This window comes from Gymnoscopelus microlampas (genome assembly GCF_963454915.1).
Source record: "Gymnoscopelus microlampas genome assembly, chromosome: 20".
In the NCBI taxonomy this organism is placed as follows: domain Eukaryota; kingdom Metazoa; phylum Chordata; class Actinopteri; order Myctophiformes; family Myctophidae; genus Gymnoscopelus; species Gymnoscopelus microlampas.
In genome coordinates, this window is record NC_139957.1 from 37,755,749 (window position 1) to 37,780,017 (window position 24,269).

At 45.2% G+C, this 24,269-nt stretch overlaps 1 protein-coding gene across 4 annotated transcripts in view; it reads right to left on the bottom strand.

Moving 5' to 3' along the window:
- ralgapa2 (Ral GTPase activating protein catalytic subunit alpha 2) overlaps window positions 1-24,269 on the bottom strand; it is a 252,180-nt gene that overhangs the window by 19,138 nt on the left and 208,773 nt on the right. For 2 of the 4 annotated variants that reach the window (XM_084045660.1, XM_084045658.1), the window contains 2 exons: window positions 18,335-18,459; window positions 1,996-3,390 (listed from right to left, as the gene is read on the bottom strand). In XM_084045660.1, the coding sequence (XP_083901786.1) occupies window positions 3,230-3,390; window positions 18,335-18,459 (286 nt within the window). In that variant the 3' untranslated portion in view covers window positions 1,996-3,229. Of the gene's footprint in view, window positions 1-1,995; window positions 3,391-10,108; window positions 10,154-18,334; window positions 18,460-24,269 lie in introns of those variants that run through there. The other 2 variants (XM_084045659.1, XR_014599889.1) reach the window with 2 other exon arrangements.

Consider the following 24,269-nt stretch of genomic DNA (forward strand, 5'->3'; position numbering starts at 1 on the left):
CTTGATTTATATACGTGGCTGCGTGAGTGAGACACGCCCCCCCCCCCCCCCCCCCCCCCCGCCGCACAGCCAGATATACATCAGGCTGCAGTCCTCTTCCTCTCCACTGGGGGTGGAGGAGAATTGTCCACAGCAACGAACAACGGCTCTGGGGCGCGACATACTAAAGCCTATACCGCTTGTGCTAGAAACCACGGCATGCTTCTGTGACCAAGGTGGAAGTGCCTCTCGCCTACAACATCTGCGGGCCTTTTCTTTGGGCCGATAAAGTATAGTTTTTGACCGCGACGGAGGCGCGCCGTCTCAAGCGATCTTGAGCCACGAGAGGCATCACCGAGCGAGCTAAAGCGCGCAAGTTGCCGTGCCGAACCTTGCGCCGTTCGCTTGAGCCGACTCAGCGCCGTTCGAGTTATGTACCCATAGGCACAGAATGTTTTGGCGAGAGTGTTTGCCCCCAACTGGCCAATCACGGCACATCCTTGCACAAGCGTACTGGCCAATCACAGCGCGTCCTTGCACAAGCGGTATAGGTTTTGGGATCGCGCGCACGGGGCACCAAGCCCCCACAAGAAAGACATCCACCGTACATATACATCAATACATCAGTGGTTCTCAAACTTTCTCATTTCAAAGGATGCCCGAGTTTTGGTACATGCATTGATTAGGCCCACGGACCTATTGACAGTGTACAAATGGAACCAAATGCGCCACTATTCAAAAGTAGCAGATATACAAACCCACATGCTGCGAGCTTGTACATCTGGTATTTGTGAACATTTGTTGAAGAATCTTGGAAGTATTTGGAAAACTTTGAATCATTTTGTATTTTTAACATAAATCTTCTCTTCTGGTGGTGGGGGGGGGACCTTTTCAGATAGGGGTCCGTGGGCAAATATATATACATTTGGGGGTCCTTGGCACAAAAAAAGTGTGAGAACTACAGTGATAAGACAGAGCAGAGATGTGGGTTCATCAGCAGGACACACCTCAGCAGGAGGTCAAACTCGGTACAGAAAGATGAGAAATGCCTTTTTCTCATTGAGCCCCAGTGTTAGCCTGGTGAAATGTACAGCTGTCCTGTTCAGTGCTTAATGTTTTTTTTTTTTTTTTTTTTTGCGTCACGCAAAGGACAGCATGCAAGAAGCACCCGTTCCTGTAAAGCTACAATCCTTATTTTTTTTTTACAAATCCTGACGCAGAAGAGAGGTATAATTGCTAACTATTAACACCAGGGATTCAAACCCCATGTATAGGAAACCAAAACATCTTCCGCTCATCCAGGAGGAGGAAGAGGGAATCCCCCAATTGTTGACCAGGGGGGAGATGTTGGGGGCGTATGTACAGTATGAGCTTCGGGCAGTACTACTTGTCAACCAGTATAGGTGTCCCCCGACCTGAGACCAGGGTCTAAGGCTTCGTCCACACGTACACGGGTATTTTCATAAACGTAGCTTTTTATATGCGTTTTGGGGGGTTCGTCCACACGCAAACGCGTTTTTGCTCCATGTAAACGCATCTTTTGGAAAACTCCTGCCACAGTGTAGATTTTTAAAAACTCCGGCTATGTGTTCCCGTGTGGACACGGTAAACGGAGTTTTTGCATGGGTCGTGTAACGTTTAGCCGTTGTCGTGTGGACAGAGAGATTTTTTTAAACAGGGCCGTGTAGACGCGGAGGTTTTCAAAAACGAAAACGAAATATCTGCGTTTATGAAAATACCCGTGTACGTGTGGACGAAGCCTGAATGTCTCAATGGAAGAGTATATATAGGGAGACCAAACCTCCAGCCACTGCAGATGTACTATACTGCCCTACAAAGCCAGAGTGCAGTAACTAAGCAAATAATTTAACCGATAAAAGGGTTTAGCCCATCTGTGTAACCACTTAAACCATTATTTTATAGTTTTGGCTATTTTTTTTTTTTTTTTCAAAATCGTGAAAATTCTTGCAAATCTTTGAAAATATACATTTTTAAAGCGATTTGTAACTCAAATCTTTGCTTCTAGGGGTCCCTGGAACAAAATATTTTGAGTTGGGGGTCCGTGGCCAAAATACAGTTTGAGAACCACTGACATGACAACATATGTTTTTCAGAAAACTGTTATAGGATTTAGAAGACATTTGTAGAATCGGAACCTCAGGCCTTAATGGGTTAAAAGTGTTTCAATTGGCCGGCCAAATGGGTTTTAATCGGCATATAAGTGATATTACACTATTTGTACGTCTGTTCTTGAAGTATCTGTTTATCGCCCCAAAATCACAACAAGCTAATTTGACCTTTGTGGGATACATTATTAAGTCAGTGTGTCCAACAAAAAAACGTAGTTACTGCACGTTGGCTTTGTAGGGCGGTATAGTGATATTGTATTAACACTCTCTACCATGCAGATTGGTTAAAATAAAACGTTTTATTCATTCAAATAAGTTCTGGATTGTAGCTTTTTGAGCTTGATTTATACTCCAACGCATAACATCGCCGCTAACAACGTGTCGCTATGACTAACGTCATACCGCAGAGTATAAATGAAAGCCTGAGTGCGCTACCGTATAGGCTCTTTAAGACATTATTGTGTACAACAACAACAAGGGAACATTTTTATCATCACAGGGTTTGACTTAACGACTTGCATCAGTCATCATGGGGGGTTCCTACATCGCTCCGATTCTTCAGCTGAAACTTTGCATTGAAGGAACATAAATAGCTTAAAGTCTTCACGTTTCCCGCCTCAATTATAAAACCACTTCAACCCTAATGTGTACGTAGTTGTTGACCCGGGGTGCCACAGGGCTCCGTACTAGGTCCGCTAGTATTTCCCTCGGCAACCAAAACTATTCGGCAAAAAAACTAAACAACAATAGCCGCTCTACGAAGCTCACAAGCATGCCGCAACATATGTTGTGAGCTTGTAGATCGGCTACTTTTTGCCGCCATATGCCCCCCCCCCCCCCCCCCCCCCCCCAGAATAGGGACGCTAGGGTTCATGTAGTTAAGCAGCTGAACGGGCGAAAACTAAAACGGAAATGTTTCCAGAGTCATCGATAAATGCCACTTAAATTAAAAAAACACTAAATTGCAATGTGCTCCAGTTATGTGTCTACATGACACATACAGACAGACAGACGGACAGACAGACAGACAAACGATATCACACATAAAAACTCTGCAGTCGCGAGGGGGCGTAGTAGCCAATCAAGAGTGAGGAGGGTGAGGAGGAGGAGGGATGAAGAGTTCAGTTGGAGGATTTGCTGATGGCGCTGGCCGAGCGGCGGAGCTTCCCGGAGACGCGGTTCTTTGTGGCACGAGGCATGGTGGGAGAGACCTGGTCCACGCCGTCTGATGGAGCGACCACCGTCACACACAGCTCTGCACTGGTGCTGCCACTGAGGGATCCTGGGGAGGGAGGGAGAGAGAGAGAGAGAGAGAGAGAGACAGAGAGAGAGAGAGAGAGAGAGAGAGAGAGAGAGAGAGAGAGAGAGAGAGAGAGAGAGAGAGAGACAGAGAGAGCGAGAGAGAGAGAGAGAGAGAGAGAGAGAGAGAGAGAGAGAGAGCGAGACACACAGAGAGGAGAGAGAGAGAGAGAGAGAGAGAGATAGAGAGATAGAGAGAGGAGAGAGAGAGAGGTAGGGAAGGACAGAGAGATAGAGAGAGAAAGAGGGTTAGAGTGAGAGAGAGTGAGTGAGTGAGTGAGTGAGTGAGTGAGTGAGTGAGTGAGTGAGTGAGTGAGTGAGTGAGTGAGTGAGTGAGTGAGTGAGACAGACAGACAGACAGACATAGAGAGAGAGACAGAGAGAGAGAGAGAGCGAGACACAGAGAGAGAGAGAGAGAGCGAGAGAGAGAGAGAGAGAGAGTGAGTGAGAGAGTGGGAGAGAGAGAAAGAGAGGGATAGAGGGAGAGAAAGAGGGACAGAGAGAGAAAGAAAGAGGGATAGTCAGAGAGAGAGAGGAGAGGAAGGGAGTGAGAGAGAAAAAGAGAGGGATAGAGTGAGAGAGAGAAAGAGAGAGGTAGAGAGAGAGAGAGAGAGAGAGAGAGAGAGAGAGAGAGGTCAGATATATGGAGACGTGAACATGTCACATTGGAACGTGCATTGTTGTGCACGTGCCACACACAACCACAAGCCTCCATGGAAGCAAAACCCAGTGAACACCCACACCAATGATTACAGATTAAAAGTGAAACAGTGCAAAGTGAGCAGCAGTGTTGATACCAGAACACATTCATTTTCAGTGAGAGAGCAGATCAAGGATATTTTTGTGCAAGGAAGCGAATCTCATGCCTTGTGCAACATGCTCGCTCATTTCAAGGCCGTTAACAGAGAGAGACAGGTCTTTCCAACAAGCATATTTTTCCAGATGCTTGTATGATTTGTGACAAAAAAAACAAAAAATAACAAACACAAACAAAAAACCATTGCAACCTATTTAACCATTTAACCACTGAGCCACGTAACCACAAAAAAAATCTAAATTATTCAAACAATAGCTGACCTACAGTATAAGCACCGTTGTGAGCTAGTTGAAAAAAGTACATATATATATATATATATAGATATAATGACATGCCCAAAATTGAGATACCCAAAACGTAAACGTTAAAAGTGGTTAACCCATTAAAACCGTGAACGCGTGTGTGTCGTTTTAAGATTTCTTTGACTTTTGAAAAATAGCAGATATACAAGCTCATAGCGCACAAAGTGTGCAGTTTAAAAAAAAAAACTTATGTTGCTATAATATCAGAGGTTCGCAAACCTTTTCATGTTAAGGACCCCCAAACTGATATGTATTTGGCCACGGACCCCCCATCTCAAAATGTTTTGTTCCAGGGACCCCCAGAAGCAAAGATTTGAGTTACAAATGTTGGCTTAATTAAATTTAGCAAAATAAAATTGCAGATCTACAAGCTCATAGTGCGGCACTCGGTGCCGCGCTATGAGCTTGTAGATCTGCTATTTTTGAATAGCCAAAGAAATCTAAAGTGACACAGATGCGTTCCAGGTATTAATAGGTTAAAGCCACATGCTGTAAAAAAAATACAAATAAAAAAAAATATTAAGGGTTAGCGAGAGTAACAAAAAAAAAAAAAAGCCTGCTATGAAATAAAAAAGGACACATTATGTCTCCATGTGGAGTCTTTTCTTTTGTCGCTCGTCCTCTGCTGCACTCAGAGACCTTTGTGTCAACGATTACCGCGGGATGACAAACGGGGATAAGTGGGGGCTGGTTGAAAAGGTGCCGGGGACACAATCAAAACATTGCGGTCGTCTCTACTATTCCCCCCGTTGCAGATTCAGCCCCTCATCAATTCTCAAAAACTTCCCCCTGCCGCCTACCCAGCCAGTACTGCAAAATCCTCCCTCTGCCGACTCGTTTTTAGCCACGGAATTCTCCAGTTTTAACCAAGGGGCAAGTCTTAGATATTTACGATGAGGCCGACACGGAAGCTTATAAATGGCCAGAGTGGCGCTGTTTTACCCTGCGCCGACCTGCGGTGTCAGAAAGAATTTATTTTAACGCAAGTGAATGTTTTCTTTTGACAAACTTTAGACTAGATTTTCTTACTGTAATAAAAATTGTCATAAATTCTATATGCTTCCAGTCGCTAGTTTAAAGTCTCCTTTCAATCTTCAGGATATGCGTTTTGCTAAATTATGGTCCTATTTATTTTAAAATTGATGATAATGTAGGCTATTCTCTAGGAGGGGCGGGATGATTTGATTGACAAGCTACACAACCAATAGCATTCATTCCCCGCCCCCGCTCTTGATTGACAAGCTACCCAACCAATAATGGTCTGGTCTCATTCTGCAGGATATGACGCGATATTACGCGATATTGAAAGATGGCGGACCCACAGTCTTGGAACAATCGGCTTCATTTTCGGTCTGTAGCGGAGTGGCTTTGTCCATCTCATTTATACAGTCTATGGTTTTAACCTATTTCTAAACCTGGAGTTTATATTTTGGCCTCGTCATGATAGCGCAAAAACATTTTAAAAAAATGTAGAAGAATAAAAAAAAATATGTATTATAACAGATTCCCAACCACATTATTTTCACTATATAAAAAAATAAATGGGGCTTAAGTGGTTAAACAAGTTTTCCGTTTTGCAAATTCACCCCTAATCAATTCCCCCCAAAAAAACTCCCTCTACCCACAATCCCCCCTTGTCTGCCGCCCATTTTAGCCACGAAAAAAAGTCTCCGGTTTTTAACCAACTCAGCTGCAGCTTTTGTGGAGTCCTGGCATCTGTCTGAATATTCTCTTTCCTGTTCTTGTTGTGTGCGTGTGCGTGTGCGTGAGTGTGTGTGTGTGTGTGTGTGTGTGTGTGTGTGTGTGTGTGTGTGTGTGTGTGTGTGTGTGTGCGTGTAGCTTCTCAAGTTGCAGCGTCTAAAAAGAGGGACAGCAGATGGCCACAGTAACAGACACTCTGCACGGCGCGGGACGCCACCGGCCAAGCAGCGAACATCAAGGAGCTCTGCTTATTTCTGCTTTTGTTTTTTTTACCGTTCCTACACATTTGTTTTAATTATTACAAAAAAAAAATTCTGATGTTTTTTCAAAGAGATTTTCATAAATGTTCACAAACTGAAAAAAAAGCGTTTCAGAAATGTAAAAAAACTTTAAAAAAGTGTGTGAGTATGTATGTGCGCACACACATTTATTTTAAAGGAATCTTCAATATTCTTGTTTAATCAAATAACAACTTTCAACCTGCCGTCCATATTTTGGGCATGTCATTTTCAAAAATGTTCCCAAAATGTCTAAAATCAGATCTAAAGAGGTCTGAAATGTTCAACAAACAAATATCTTCAAAAATCTTCAAAAAAGTTGTCATACTACGAAAACAGGGCTTTTGGTGGGTTTTAAGCCATATAGAGCAAAACCCAGCATTCCGGCACCCATAGGGCTCAGTCCATTCCTGCACTAAAGGATAAAACAAACAAAAAATCCCACAGCCTCTATAAACGAGATCCTCTCTCTCTCTCTCTCTCTCTCTCTCTCTCTCTCTTTCTCCTCTGCATCTACAAAGAGGCTCCATCTGCCTCCTGTGCAGTGTAGACATGTGATGGAGGGGGGGGGGGGGGGGGTCTACCTTTCAAAGATAAAGACCTCTCTAGTCTACACGGCCAGTAGTGTGATGCATGCAGGCCTCCCCCTGCCACACACACACACACACACACACACACACACACACACACACACACACACACACACACACACACACACACACACACACACACACACACACACACACACACACACACACACACACACACACACACACACACCTATACTTGCGAGGATATCAACATTTGCAATGACAATTTTTTAAATGCCATTATTACAACTTTTTGGCCATTTTTAACCGTAAACCTAAAGCCTGAGTGACTGTATATTGCGTTTTGCACCAGTGTCTCACTCAATGATTGTAAATCAGCAATTTTGTCAAATTAGATATTAGCGTTGGCTATTAAAAAAAAAACAGATCTACAAGCTTACAGTACGTCACTTCATGACGCGCTGCGCTGCTTGTGCATCTTTTATTTTTATTTTTTTTAGAGAAAAATCTTGAAATTGTGAGAACTACTGATTTGGAAGGCATTTGTAGAATCGGCCTCAGGTTTTAATGTGTTTAATGTCTAACCTGATCTGTATCCTACTTGTAAGCCACATGTGGGAACATTTGGCTTACAAGTATAGTATGTTCCCACATGTATAGTGTAACACACACACACACACACACACACACACACACACACACACACACACACACACACACACACACACACACACACACACACACACACACACACACACACACACACACACACACACACACACACACACACACACACACACACAGAGAGGACTCCTCTCCTACACTAAGTGTACTGTACTGAGGTTTGCAGCATGTTCCACAGTTCTAGTCTGGTGTCTGTGTTCAGAAGGACTCTGACAGGAAGTTGGTGGGTTTGACAGATAAAATAATAAATAAATAAATAAATGGTGAGACTAATGCATCATCATTATCCTCCTCATCACCGACCTGTTGTTTCCTGCTCTGCACACACACAGCCCACAATGCATTGTGGCCAGGCTCATTCCAGAGAGAGAGAGAGAGAGAGAGAGAGAGAGAGAGAGACAGACAGACACACACACACACACACACACACACACACACACACACACACACACACACACACACACACAGAAAGAGTCAGAGAGAGCGAGAGAGAGACAGAGAGACAGAGACACACACACGTACACAAAGAGAGACAGAGACAGACACAGACAGAGAGAGAGAGACAGACAGACAGACAGACAGACAGACAGACAGACAGACAGACAGACAGACAAAGCGAGAGAGACAGACGAGAAAGAGAGACACAGACAGACAGACAGACAGACAGACAGACAGACAGAGACACACACACAGAGAGACAGACAGACAGAGACAGAGAGACAGAGAGAGAGAGAGAGAGAGAGAGAGAGAGAGAGAGAGAGAGACACACACACACACACACACACACACACACACACACACACACACACACACACACACACTCACTCACTCACTCACACACACACACACAGAGACAGACAGACAGACAGACAGACAGACAGACAGACAGACAGACAGACAGACAGACAGACAGAGACCGACACAGAGAGAGACAGACACAGAGAGAGAGACACACAGACACACACATAGAGAGAGAGACCGACAGACAGACAGACAGACAGACAGACAGACAGACAGACAGACAGGCGCACAGACAGAGACACACACACACACACACACACACACACACACACACACACAGAGACAGACAGACAGAGAGCATGGTAAACAAAGGGGGAGTCTCTTTAAATGCCCCCCCCCCGCCCCCCCCCCCCCATTGGTGCCCTGCAGCAGCAGCACAGTTCAAACAAGGCTTTTTAAACGACAAAGGCGTCTTCCAGGCAGTGAGGCAGGTGTTGAGTCTCAGAGAGTTGTGCCCCGGGCAAACAGCCACGCTCCTCTCTCCCTCTCCTCTCCTCTCTGACAGACAGACAGACAGGAGGAAACGATGGGAGAGGAGGAGGAGGAGGGAGGAGATAAAGGCGAACCACATGCAGAAGCGAGGAGCGCGCAGGGGGTGGGGGGGTGGGGTAAGGGTGGGGGTGTAGCTGTATTGTTCATGCTGCTACGTAGTCGGGTGTTAATTGTCCACCGCCGTGCATCACTCTCAATTAACCCATTAAGACCGGGAACGCATCTGTGTGTCATTTAAAAAATAAATCGGGCTATTCAATAATAACAGATCTACAAGCTTTCAAAAAATAGCAGATCTACAAGCTCATAGCGCAGCACCGAGTGCCGCGCTATGAGCTTGTATATCTGCTATTTTTCTGAAAAATCGTGAAAATGTGTGCAAATCTTTGAATATATATATTTTTTAAAGCGAACATTTGTCACTCTAATCTTTGCTTCTGGGGGATTCTACAAATATCTTCTAAACAACAGTTTTTTTTGAAAAAAAAACTTATGTTGCTATAATATCAGTGGTCCTCAAACTTTATCCATTTCAAGGACCCCCAAAATTATATGCATTTGCCCGTGGACCCCAATCTCAAAATATGTTGTTCCAGGGACCCCCCCAGAAGCAAAGATTTGAGTTACAAACGTTTGCTTTAAAACAATAGATATATATATATATATATTCAAAGATAGCAGATATATATTCAAAATAGCAGATCTACAAGCTCATAGCGCGGCACTCTGTGCCGCGCTATGAGCTTGTAGATCTGCTATTTTTGAATAGCCCAAATAAATCTTATAAAATGACACACGGATGCGTTCCCGGTCTAAATGGGTTAACCAGCAAGAGCCTCCATTCCCTTTGTCACAGCTCTGGGTAAATAAAAGCTTTGGTTAGTATCCAACCAACAGAAAGGGGGGGATGGGGGAGGGTAGGGGGGAGGGTGGTAGGGGGGGTGGCATGTGTGGAAGAAACCAGCCAAGGTGAGTGTGAACGAGTGAGAAAGGTAACAGGTATAACAGTAGAAAAGGAGAGACCGCCGGCAAACGGCAAGCTTTCCGATCGGAACCGACTGATCGAGGGGCTTACCTTCATCAAATACCCTTATTGGACCTTTAAGATATTTTTGTTAATCTAAAAAAGGAAAAAAAACAGAGTAGAGCATCGTGTAAGAGAAGGGTCACACACACACACACACACACACACACACACACACACACACACACACACACACACACACACACACACACACACACACACACACACACACACACACACACACACACACACACACACACACACACACACACACACACACACACACCACACACAGCAGCGGCTCCGCAACACGACACAACACTGCTGTAAACGTCAGTGAGCTGGGAGTTTTTTTTTTTTCAGACAGCTTGTGTGGCAAAGTAGTTAGTGGTGGTCACTGGAAGGGATGCAAGACACAAATGGTTAAAAATACAGTCACACACACATATGATTAGGTAGGTAAATGAGACACTTCCGCAATGTCCCTGCTGACTCGGTGGCACCCGATCAATCTGTCCCGTGTTTCACGTATATTTCACGTCAATCGGGACAGTTTCAGGTGACACCGGTTTAGACAGTGAGGAGATGGTTGAGGATGACTTAACAGAAAGGGGTTTGTTTGAGACAGCACTGATGGATGGGCTCAAAGTAATGCTTGTGTTCAGACTACCTGTAACGAAGCCACAAAACAGCCACTCCCATGACGTGGTCTTTGTTATAAGCCTCACTCGGGAGAGGGCAATATATATATGTGGATATATATGCTAACTATTTCCGACAGCAAATGCACAATTCGTACAGTATGGTTTTGTACGTTATATTTCCCTCAGTTGCAATGTAACAGCTCTGTGTACACATCCTTTCTATTCCCTTTTAATTGTACATACATTATTTTGATTGTATTTTTGCTTTGACAATGTAAACGTATGTTTTCTCATGCCAATAAAGCCATTTGAATGGAATTGAAATTGAAATTGAATTGCAATGGTGAAAAACAACAACATATGATTGGACTTCATCTCATAATTGGAGTGCTGAAAAAAATAAATAAACATATAGTCATCTTAACTTAAAGCGCCACGTAACAACAAGTCTGTTTGTAGCTTCATGTCACCGGTAGGCTAAACAACACAGCATAAGACTTCAAGCTTTTGGGGGATATGTCTCTAGCGGGTGTGGGGAGCTCTTCAGTGTTTTAATGCTGCTTCTGCAGAGACCGTCACCTTGCTGAAGACCTCTGACCAACAGGAATTGGTTTCACATAATACGTTTTGAGAAATAATAGTTTAAAATTACCCCCCCCACAGAGGTGGCAGAAGGTTCACAGATGTACCTGGATAGCATACGTTTAGTTTATGAACAATGACCAATAAAAAAAAAGAGTGAGGTTGCAGAGCTTAGAGTGAGGTTGCAGAGGGTGTAGTGAGGTTGCAGAGCTTACAGTGAGGTTGCAGAGGATGTAGTGAGGTTGCACAGCTTACAGTGAGGTTGCAGAGGATGTAGTGAGGTTGCAGAGCTTACAGTGAGGTTGCAGAGCTTACAGTGAGGTTGCAGAGCTTAGAGTGAGGTTGCAGAGCTTAGATGTGACATTGCAGACTGTGGAGTGAGCCTTGCTTAGCATGGAGTGAACCTTGCTTATGGAGTGAGCCTTGCTTAGCATGGAGTGAGGTTGCCCAGCATGGAGTGAGCCTTGCACAGCATGGAGTGAGGTTGCAGAGCTTACAGAGTGAGGTTGCAGAGCTTAGAGTGAGGTTGCATTCATAATGGATGAAGCTGTGATAGGACACTGAGCAGCCAGGTCAGGGTTCAAAGGTCATTATTGGGATGAGCTGACAAGCTGGGTTAAACACTTTCACAACACAGACAGCAGCAGGTGCGCTTTAGACTTTTTTCTTTCCCCCCACAAAAACCTGGAGAGCTAAAATCAAGCGCACCCCAGTGCAGCTATTAGTACATCAGTGTACATCAGTGTTAATTTCGTCGACTAGAACTATGACGAAAAAGGTTCGTCGACTACCTTTTTTCACTGACGAAAACCAATTAAAAACAAACTAAAAACTAAGCTCGGATGACTAAATATATTGTCAATTTTGTCGACAAATAGAAACTAAACTAAATTGTTAGGGAGGGACTAGTGGAAAAGATGATCCAGTAGAACTAAGACAAGTCATTTTATGTTTGGTGGCCCAAAAATGGCAGATCTACAAGCTTGTAGATCAGCCAAAGTACTGCATAAATCAGGCATTACGAGGCCGTCAAGGCCCGCCAAAATACATTTTAGTCGACTAAAACTAGACTCAAAGTAAAACATTTCAGATGAGAAAAAAAATAATAATATTAATAATTGTATTCAAAAGTCTATGACTAAAACTAAACCTGCTGTCAAAATGAACACTGGTGTACATTGACAGGGAGCTGGTGGATGGATGGATGGTAGCGGGGGGCGGGGGGGGGCGGGCGTCATGCCTAAAGCGTGTGGAAGGAAAGCAGGCAGAGAGAGAGTCTTACAGTCCAGCTTGGCCCAGGGGAATCCCTGGAAGTCACACTGCATCCCAGGCCAACGCCTGCAGGCTGTGGCATGGAGCATGGATGATATGTTAGTGACTGCAATGGTGGGCAAGAAGCAGCGACTCAACAAGACATACAAGATGGAAAGGTCGGGGTGGATAAACTGGCATACGCACTCGCGACACACACACACACACACACACACACACACACACACACACACACACACACACACACACACACACACACACACACACACACACACACACACACACACACACACACACACAACTTTAAAAAAAATAGCTGATCTACAAGCTCATAGAGCGGCACTCGGTGCCGCGCTATGAGCTTGTAGATCTGCTATTTTTTAATAGCTTAAGTGTAAAATAATGCTTATAGTGAAAGTGACACAGATGCGTTCCCGGATTGAATGGGTTAACACAATATGATTAGCATCAAATAATCATCAGATTAGGACACACACACACACACACACACACACACACACACACACACACACACACACACACACACACACACACACACACACACAGGGGTGAGAATGAGGGACAGTGTTTTAAAGCCAGACACCACAGACAGCCACATTGTTGGCAAACGATGGAAAAAGCTAGTGTTATGAAACACAGGAGTGACACGGATGACATTCCTTCATATCTACTGCGTTTACAGTATATATATACTCTAATTGTGAAAACACAGTCAAAGACTTCAATTGGGTCACCACCAGCTACATCTGTTGAACAAGAACATGTCAAAATGATATTATATTATACCTGCAGAACCGCTGTAAATACAGACGACAAAAATGGACAAGACTGTGTGAAAAACAACAAAGATTTTTTTTTAGCAGCGGTAACAGTGCGTGTGTGTGTTTGTGTGAATGCATGTGTGTGTGTGTGTGTGCGTGTGTTTGTGTGAATGCATGCGTGTGTGTGTGTGCATGCCTGTGTGTGTGTGCGCGTGTGTTTGTGTGAATGCATGCGTGTGTGTGTGTGCATGCCTGTGTGTGTGTGCGCGTGTGTTTGTGTGAATGCCTGTATGTGTGTGTTAAAACCTATCCCTGGTGTAGAAGATTGCCAGGTGAAGGTGATATATGTGAAATTGCTGAACTGCATTACTGAAATGTTCAGGCCCAAATGTGGCTGACAGACAGATAATGTTCAGAATGAAACACAGACACATTACACACACACACACACACACACACACACACACACACACACACAGTACGCACATTAATTTGTTAATCTATTTAAGCAGGCATATTCCGGTGGATGTACAAATTGCCATTCAGAGTGAGTTTCCGCAGGGGTTGAAGAGGTGCGACATTACTTCATTACATTACTGTCTCTCCACCCCACCCCCCCCCCCTCCACCCCCACCCCCCCGCGAAACAAATCCCTCATTTAGTGGCAAAGAAAAATGACTCTATTCTCAAGCCGGTCTAACCTCTCTCACCCCTCTCTCTGCCCGGCTACAAAAGAGCCCCGACGTCTCTGGGAAAAAAAGCCTCACATCATCAGCTAACAGACTTGAACGACAGGGCGGTCGGATAATTACCAGCTCTTTCTTCACACTCTCTCTTCCTATATACCTCACTCTCTCTCAACCCTCCACCCCTCTCCTATGGATGGATTCTATCCTTGCCCCCTCCCCTCCCCTCCCCCCGCCTGCCCTCATCTCCTTTATGTTCTCCCCTACACGCGCGCATCCGTTTCAGTGCTGTAGATAGATCGGTGGTTTTCAACACTTTTCATATCTAGGTCCATTATTTATTCGGCGTTTGAGCCACGGATCCACCGTTTGATGAGATTTAGCCTCTCAGAACCCAAAACTTGGAATGTTTTGTTAACGTTGGATACGATTTTGCCCACAATTGCATGCTGTGTTGATGTATTGTACCATTAGCCCATTAAGACCTGAGACCGATTCTAAAAAAGTTTTCTAAATCCCCCCAAAAAAAATCAAAAAAAAAAATTAAAAAATATTTTTTCACGATTTTTCAAAAATAGCAGATCTACAAGCTCATAGCGCGGCACCGCTTGTATATCTGCTATTTTTGAATAGCCAAAGAAATCTAAAGTGACACCGATGCGTTCCAGGTCTTAATGGGTTAAGAGACAACAGGCAAACGTTGATCAAAATAACAATTCTTCTACATTCTCTAATTGTGTACTTCTTGTAAATTAAGTCATGCCGATGTTTAACAATAATTTAACTCTTGAGAGTGTAAAATGAGACTCAAATGGACCCTTACGGGTCCATTTGAGTCTCATTTTACACTCTCAAGAGTTAAAGATATATAAGGGTCCATTTGGTTACCAACCCTCCATCATTTAGCTGGGGACCACCTGAGAACCCCCTCAAGAACCACTGGTGGTCCGCGGACCACTGGTTGAGAACCACTGCTGTGGATGATGAGAACTGTGTGTGTGGACAATCTGTTGAGAGCTTTTTTTTAAAGAAGGAGCAGTATCGCGATTTTTGGTATTTTTCTGTTTTACATCCGTCTACTCTATGACATTACTCATGTAATGAGTCCGCTAGATTGGACAAAATTGGTATCCTGACCTGAAAATGTAGTTTCTGTTTACTAAACAGGCGGAGAGACCCCTATTACTGTACAAACACTTTGAATGTAAGGGCTTTAACTTTTTTTAAATATCTAAACACTCTAAATAATTCGGAGATAGCAGGGCGCAAGAAACTACTGTGTTTTGTCACAAAAAAAAACAAATGACACATTTTTAGGGGATCCATTTATGATTGCGACACAACAATGCTATCTTTAAGATCAGTTATTTTCGGCAAGTGACACCGTTATACTAGGAAGTATCAAAAATAGTGGAAATAGCAGATCTACAAGCTAACAACTTGTGAGCTAGTAAATCGGCTATTTCCACTATTAATGTTTTATTATAAAGTGTACAGTTATCAAACATGTCAGTAATTTCTTTGTATATTTAGGTTATTTCTCATAATCTGCCCTGTGCGACTTCAAAGCCTAAAAGCCAAACAGAAATGTAATTTTTATTCATATGTTGCGTTCAACGACAAAAACACGATCAAATCGTTAAATCGCAACTATTTGTGTGACAATTAATCGTCATGTAAAATGTGGTGACAGCCCTAATCAGGCGTTGCGGCTCTGCAGGACGCCTTCCTGTCGGCGAGGCAACAGCCTCCATATCACACCTGCCTTCTGAGAAGGCATGGGAGGCTCAGCAAACACACACGTTAACAGCAACGCACACACAATGTGCAGGTGGGTACACACGGCGTCATCATTCACACTTAATTATCACATGCCCTCATGCACTGTCAAAAAGTCTATAAACATTTCAGAGCACGCTTTACAAAATAGGTAAAATTAGGTAACAAAATGTGAACCATTGGTTCACATTTTTGCAATTCTTTTAAACCCTAATCCTGACGCCGAAATTAGCTGATTTACAAGCTTACACGTTGCAGGGCCAAGCGCTGTGAGCTTGTTGTAGATTAGCATTTTTTGTTGCATGATACCGGCACGCAACTAAGTACAGTAGAACTCTAACCCCTAACCCTTAAACTGAACCTCTAATTGTCTAATCCTATTTCTAACTGTAACCATATCCTGAATCTTTTGATAACCATAAGCCTAAAAAAACATTTTTTTCACCATAAAACAACCAATTCCCTGAGCAAAACGGTTCTCGCAACATCTATTTCTCAAATTCTACTATACATGTGGTTACATTTGTCCCTCACAGGTATCGTAATACAGGTACACACACACAAACACACACATATTGCACACACACACACGCGCACTTTGAAAGACGTGAACGTTGACAAGATATCTAAGGCTTCCTTCTGTCACAATAGAATGTGTTTTCAGTTCAAACGGAGTGGAAAAGTGCAATCCTGTATTGATCTGCAGCTCAACGGCTGCAGATCGATCAGGGCTTGTAGGAGCGAAGAGATAAGACGTGTTGTCCTCTCTCCCCTCTGGTTAAAGTGACACGCTGGGAAGCTACATGCTGCTGTTAGTTAGCGGACGCTGGATCTCTGAAGAGTGGGGTGGACGAGTATCATGAACACACGCACACACACACGCACACACACACGCGCACACACACGCACACACACACACACACACACACACGCGCACACACACACACACACACACACACACACACACACACACACACACACGCGCACGCACGCACGCACGCACGCACGCACGCACGCACGCACACACACACACACACACACACACACACACACACACACACACACACACACACACACACACACACACACACACACACACACACACACACACACACACACACACACACACACACACACACACACAGTGACCTTCATTTAACAAGGCTGCTTATATTCATAGGAGAGTAATTGCATGGAAAAGATGCAGGTTGCTTGAAACAAGGAGCGAAGGGGCGAAGGGTTTTGAAGCTCGGCTTGTCGTTTGATATTCATCAGTGAGCATGTGCTCAGGACGAGAGAGAGAGAGAAAGACAGAGAGAGAGACATACAGACAGAGAGAGAGACAGAGAGAGAGAGACAGAGAGAGAAATAAGTGGTGGAGGAGAAGAGAAAATAGCAGATGAATGCGACGCATGTGATCTTATAGATTTATGACATTTTTGTTTTATGACGTACTCCCCTTCAGGGGTAGTTCTGGTTATAATTGAGAAGTAAACAAAACAAAAAACATCTCAGAACTTGGAAAAGTTTCAAGTTATGGAAGGTTCTGAGATACCCTTCCTGCCTGATCTCACACAACACGGTGAAATAGCACGGATTGACGATTCCTTAAATAGACGACTAGAAAACCCCAGAAAAGCTGTGCATAGGAGCTGTGAATCCCACGGTGAAATAACATGGGTTGCAACCCGGAAGCAGAGCAGTCCCCACAACATGATTTACCATTCTGTGCCCATCGGTACATAACTCGGACGGCGCTGAGTAGGCTCAAGCGAACGTCGCAACCAGGGACGTCACAGGCTCTCAGAAGGTGGGGGGGGGGGTGGACTTTCGGTGGACTATACCCCTTACTTTACACTTTGGCTATTCAAAAATAGCAGATCTACAAGCTCATAGCGCGGCACCGAGTGCCGCGCTATGAGCTTGTATATCTGCTATTTTTGAAAAAGCGTGAAAAACATTTGTAACTGTCAAATGTAAACAAATTCTGTATTTTCAAAATGTTGCGTTTTTTGGGCGGATTTAGTTTTTTCGTGTTTTGGTTACTTTATTTCGGTTTTAGGGTTAGGGTTAGGTTATTTAATTCTTATTTTGGCCTGATTTTACCGATTTATTATAAAAAAAAAAAGTGGGGGGTATGAAATCACGGATCTGTGAGAGTGAGGGTGTCGCGTCGTACGCACAGTGAATGGCCGTGACGCCCCTGGTCGCAACGATCGGCACGGTAACTCGCTCGCTTTAGCTCGCTCGGTGGTGCCTTACGTGGCTCCAGTTCGCTCGGATTCACAGCTACTATGCACGGCTTTTCGGGCTTTTCTAGGCGTCTATGTACGGAATGTAAATCCGTGCTATTTGGCCGTGTTGTGTGAGATCGGGTTGGGAAGAGAGCCATACAGTTGGGCTGAGAAAGAGAGCGAGGTGGAGAAGAGAAGAGGAGGATGACGATGAGACAGAGAGGTGGAGGAAATCATCATAATGAATGGTGCTGATGCTGATACAAAGAGACGGGCGGAGAGCAGGAGAACATCTCACCTGTCCCACTCATGGGGTAGAAGCTGGGCGACGGGGAGAAGACCTGGGACGCAAAGTCCTCAAACGTCATCACCTCCCGGTGGTTCTGAACGATGGCCTCCAGGTAGAGCGCCCGCTCCTCGTAGCTGATTGGTCACGGTTAAGGAAGATAAATGGAATCAATTGAGCGGGCGGGCGGGCAGACAGACAGAGCGAGAGAGACACACACACATACGATGACAGACAGATAACATCACATGACCAAAAAAGGAATAATCCTAATGAGCAGAGATGGACGGTGTTAACACAACATGATTAGCATCAAATAATCATCAGATTAGGATCAAATCCATTCACAGACACACACACACACACACACACACACACACACACACACACACACACACACACACACACACACACACACACACACACACACACACACACACACACACACAGGCTCTGATGAATTTAGCCACTTTGCAGATTTAGATGACCAAAACATACATTAACTGATACATTCAGATCTATTATAATATGTTAAGCTACGCACACAAAAGTAATTAAAATCAGCCCCAGTCCCGTGGGACTTTAACTGGTAACTGGTAACAGAGTATTTCTACATTGTGGTATCGCTTACTCTTACTAAAGTAAACCAGCCGAGTACTTCTCCCACCACTAGTGACGAGAGGTTTCTGCTCACGCTAACACATGTGCGTGACCAGTTCACACAGTGGGCCAGTTCACAGTGGACCAGTTAACACAGTGGGCCAGTTCACACAGTGGACCAGTTCACAGTGGACCAGTTCACAGCAGTGGCGCACCCACTGTAGAGGCAGGGCAGGCGGTCGCCTGCCCAACTAAGATCTCGCCTCCCCTAGAAAACCCAAATAGCCCGAATTTGTCATAGCGTGCTTAATGTCCTCAAAGTCACGCATCCAACAAGCTTTGAACTGAGCTGATTGGACCTTCCGTTGCAGAGATAATGGCCAAAACATCTTGAAAACGGCTCGCCTGCCCTAAATGTAATTCTTGGGGACGCCACTGGTTCACAGTGGACCAGTTCACAGTGGACCAGTTCACAGTGAGCCACCATGAACCCAGCATCATAAACAAACCCAGCCAGCCAGTGGAAACAAGGATGGAGCAATCATCCTCAGCCTCACACAACCCTGAATGTTAAAGCAGATGCCAGAATCTATCGCCCTCTCCTCTCTGACAGAACCCCCCCCCCCCCCCCCACCCACACACACACACACACACGCTGCCTGCCACTTCTCCTCCATGCCATCAGGGGGGAAATTGGAGCCCATTTGAAATTCAGAGTGACAAGCAATGACCGGGACGCCCGGAGAGACGACATGGCAGGACGGACTGATAGACAGATCTGAAATGGAGAATCACACGGATTCGGAAATAAGGAACGTGTCTGTCTCTCTCTCTCTCTCTCACACACACACACAAACACACACACACACACACACACAAACACACACACACACACACACACACACGCATTTGAAATGGCTGCCAGGCTGCGTTAGAACACAGCTGTTCTCATATTATTACCATGCTAAGTTTGCTTTATGGGAACAGAGCCGGTATACGCTGGGTGAGGTATGAGGCTGAATCAAAAAGGATCGATTTGACGGCGTAATGGTGGCGGCCCCGCTCGCCGCGTGGGGGTGCTTTGGACACGGACTGGACACCCAGAATGCACCGGGGCAAACGATGCCCAGGGCATCAGCACCATTCCATTCCCAGCCCTGCCTTACTTATTGATGGACGACGACACCTGACAAATAGCCTGACAAACACATGCAACCTCACACACACACACACACACACACACACACACACACACACACATCTCTGTCCCCTGCAGACACAGCGTCCCCCCCCGTCCCCCCCCCATGCATCTCATTAGCCGGGGCTGTTGCTAAGGCCAAGAGTGGAACACCAGGCTGAGGCCTGAGATAGGCTGGACTGGGGAGTGCAAAGCCACTCTGGGTCTGGGTTAGACAGATAGGACCGGAGCGCTGGCAGAACGGGGGGGCCTGGGGGGGGTGAGGGTGAGGGGGTGGGGGGGGGGGGGGGGGGGCTGATCTGGGCACATGCCGCCACAGCAGGGGTCCAAGGAAAAGCCGTGACGAATGGCTATAAAAGGGAGCCGTGGAGAAGCAGGGGTGACGGGCACCTGAGCCTTTGGGGGGGGGGCGGGGGGGCGGGTGGGGGCCCAGGCGGACATGCCAGGGGGTGCCATGGGCAAGCTGCTGATCACACACACAGAGAGAGAGAGAGAGAGAGAGAGATGGACAGGGGACGACAACGGGAGGGATGGAAGAAGGGCGGGAGTGTTGATCTCGTAGGATGACGAAAAATGTTCGTCAACTACCTTTTTTCACGGACGAAAAACTAAATAAAAAACAAATAAAAACTAAGCTATGATGACTAAAACTAAGACTAAATATATTGACAATTTCGTCAACAAATAAAAACAAGTCATTTTATGTTTGGTTGCGCTCGGGTGTTGCGCTCTGAAAATAGCAGATCTACAAGCTCACAACGCGTCGCGCTGCGACGCGTTGTGAGCTTGTAGGTCGGCTATTTTCAGAGCGCGACCAAGCGTAAAATCTGCTATTACGCCGCCATCAAGGCACCCGCCAAAATACATTTTAGTCGACTAAATCAACTGTTAATTTAGTCGACTAAAACTAGACAAAAAACGGAAACTTTTCAGATGACTAAAATATGACTAAAACTAAATGGAATTTTATTCAAAAGGCTACGACTAAAACTAAATCAAAATTTGCTGTCAAAATCAACACTGTAGGAGGAGGGGAGGAGAGGAGTGAGGCGACAGGCTCGTCTGATGCCCGGCAACAAGGACGAGCAGAAGTAAAAGTGTGCCACTGTTCTGTTGCTCACAGAAAGCAAGCCGATGTGAAAATCTTTCATTATCAGCCGATTACTTTACTATATCGTATCAACAGAATATGTCAAGTAGTAAAATTTGACCTGCTATTTTCCGCGGGTGGGAAAGTAATAAGTAAAGTAAAAAATCACACCTAGTGTGAAGAGAGTGGTGCCTTTGAAAGTGTAACTGGTTGCATCCTTGTGTTGCAATCAGCAACAATATGTTGTTGACCAATCAGCCGTGCTCAAACATACGGACGGACATACGGACGGACGGACATACGGACACACGGACAGAGTCAAATGTAGGAGTGGTTGGCACCACTCAAAAATACCTCAAAATGGTACCCAGGTACAGTAAATGCACTTAGATACTTTCCACCACTGTAAAAAAGGCTGGCACACAATGACTAGACAGGGGCATCCCGCGCTCCGCTGCCATGGCAACCAGGGTCAAAGCTCTGTGTGGCGGGTCATACCCAGGGTTTATATGGATGACATGCAGGGAGAGTGGAAGAGTGAGAGAGAGAGAGAGAGAGAGAGAGAGAGAGAGAGAGAGAGAGAGAGAGAGAGAGAGAGAGAGAGAGAGAGAGAGAGAGAGAGAGAGGAGAGAGAGAGACACACACAGAGATTGAGCAGGGGGGGGGGGTATACTGGAATGAAGAGATAGAGTGCCAAGATGAGAGATAAAGGGAGAGGATTAAAGTAGGGGAGGCGAGAGAAGTTAAAGGAAGGACACAGCGGAATGTGTGACGGGTTGAACGAGGGATGCAGAAACAGAGAGGGAAAAAAATAATAGTGAGGAATAAGAGCGCAACAGAGAGAGTGATAGAGAGTCGGAGAGAGGGGGAGGGAGAGAAAGAGACTGACAGACATACAGAGAGAGAGAGAGAGACAGACAGAGAGAAAGAGAGAGACACAGACAGAGAGAGGGGGAGAGAGAGACATACAGAGAGAGAGAGGGAGAGTGAGAGACAGAGAGAGAGAGAGAGAGAGAGGCCACCTCATGGGTCAACAGAGCCATATGGTGGTCCATTATCAGAGATGCAGATGACTGCAGCCTGTTATTGAGATTCCTAAAGCAAATATTGACTCCAGCTGGAGCAGTGGCTCTCTCTCTCTCTCTCTCTCTCTCTTTCTCTCTGCCACACGTCTCTCCTCCACCACTTCCTCCTGCCACCCGTATCCCAGAGAGAGAGAGAGAGAGAGAGAGAGAGAGAGAGAGAGAGAGATGGAACGTACGAGAGAGGGGGGCAGGAAGAGGAAGCAAAAGCTGTTAACAAAGACGACAAGAACAGAGAGAAGACAGACAGGAGAGGAGAGGAGAAGAGAAGGCAGGGGAGGAGAGGACAGGAGAGGACAGTAATAAAAGGTATTTTGTAGATAAGTGAGAGGAGGAGTCATAATAAGGTCACTTAGAAAGTAAAAGCACGATGTTATCTGTCGGAAAAAATTGCTGCACAGAAATCAGAGCTAATGCATGGCGGGGGGCGATCTAGTCTCTCTCTCTCTCTCTCTCTCTCTGTGTTTGTGTCTAATTACTAAGGCATGGGCACAGCTTGTTCCTGTGCATATGGAGGCACACAGTGGATGCTGCCTGGCCTGCACACAGTAACCTAATCAGGGGACACGTACGTCCACAACAATGAACGCTGAGACTACCTCCATGTCATGGATATATTGAACCCGGTGACACTGGTCACCTGGTTTTGACCAGAGCATAGATACAGTACATATGTGTATGTGTATGTATGCTCTGGTCAAAACCAGGCCAGTGTCACCGGGTGTGTATGTATGTATGTATGTATGTATTACATACATACATACATATATATGCTCCACGCTGGCTGCCTTTGCCCTAGCTAAAATCACACACAAAAATATCTCTGAAAAGATAAAACCACACGTTTTTATGTCTGACCACTTTCAACCTGGAGTCTCTGTTTTTGGGGCATGACATTACAGGCTCAAACAAAAAAAGAACATTAAAAATTGAAAAAGAAAAAAGGTTTCCCAAATGTGTAAAAATAGCAAAAATAGCAGATGTGCAATCCTGAGACGTGACACGTTGTGGTTGTATATCTTCTATTTCTGTGTTACACGGTAAAGTCTAAAGTAGCTAGGACTTAAAGGGATAACTCACCCCCAATATGACTTATTTTTCATGGATATTTTTTAGTTTTTGTTGCATTCCTGAGCCAATAATTTGATGACCGGCAGCAGTTCCGGTAGGAGACACAAAGAGCCTCATTTGTGTCTCCTATATACCGGAACCGCTGCCAACCGGTACCCTGGTCATTAAATTATTGGCTTAGGAATGCGACAAAAACTAAAAAATATCCATGAATTCAAGTCTCCATGGGGTGACTAATCGATAAGAAAATAGTCATTTTGGGGGTGAACTATCCCTTTAAGTGGCTGAGAAGCATTCATGTGCTGTGTATGTGGAATTCAATGTGTGTTAATAATGACTGTCAGCACTGTCACAGTGTGTCTGTCCAATGAGACGGCCTGTCATCATCATTAACAATTCTCCAGTTAACTCGCCGTGATAAGGCACAAAACAGGAAACTACGTGTGCTGTGCGCACACACACACACGCACACACACGCACGCACGCACGCACGCACGCACGCACGCACGCACACACGCACGCGCGCGGATCGATGTTCTCTGAGATGCGACGCAACCCAAGTCATCCGTGTCATAACTGTCATTTATGGCTCAAAGTGAACGGGCGATCGAGTAACGGAACGACAGCGTGTGGGAGGAAAGAGAGCATGTTGCACCACTTTGGGAATTTCCTAAAGACATCAGCCCCCTCCCCCCCCCCCCCCCCCCCCAGCGTTCCGCGCGGCTGCATTCCCATTAGAGGAGACGAGACGAGCGCCAATATAATGTCTATGGAGTGTGTCCACCGTTAGGAGAATAACAAGAGAGAGAGAGAGAGAGAGAGAGAGAGAGAGAGAGAGACTTGAGGCGCAACAATAAATAAATATTATATACGGGATAATATATCATTGCAGTCGGGCAGAAACCG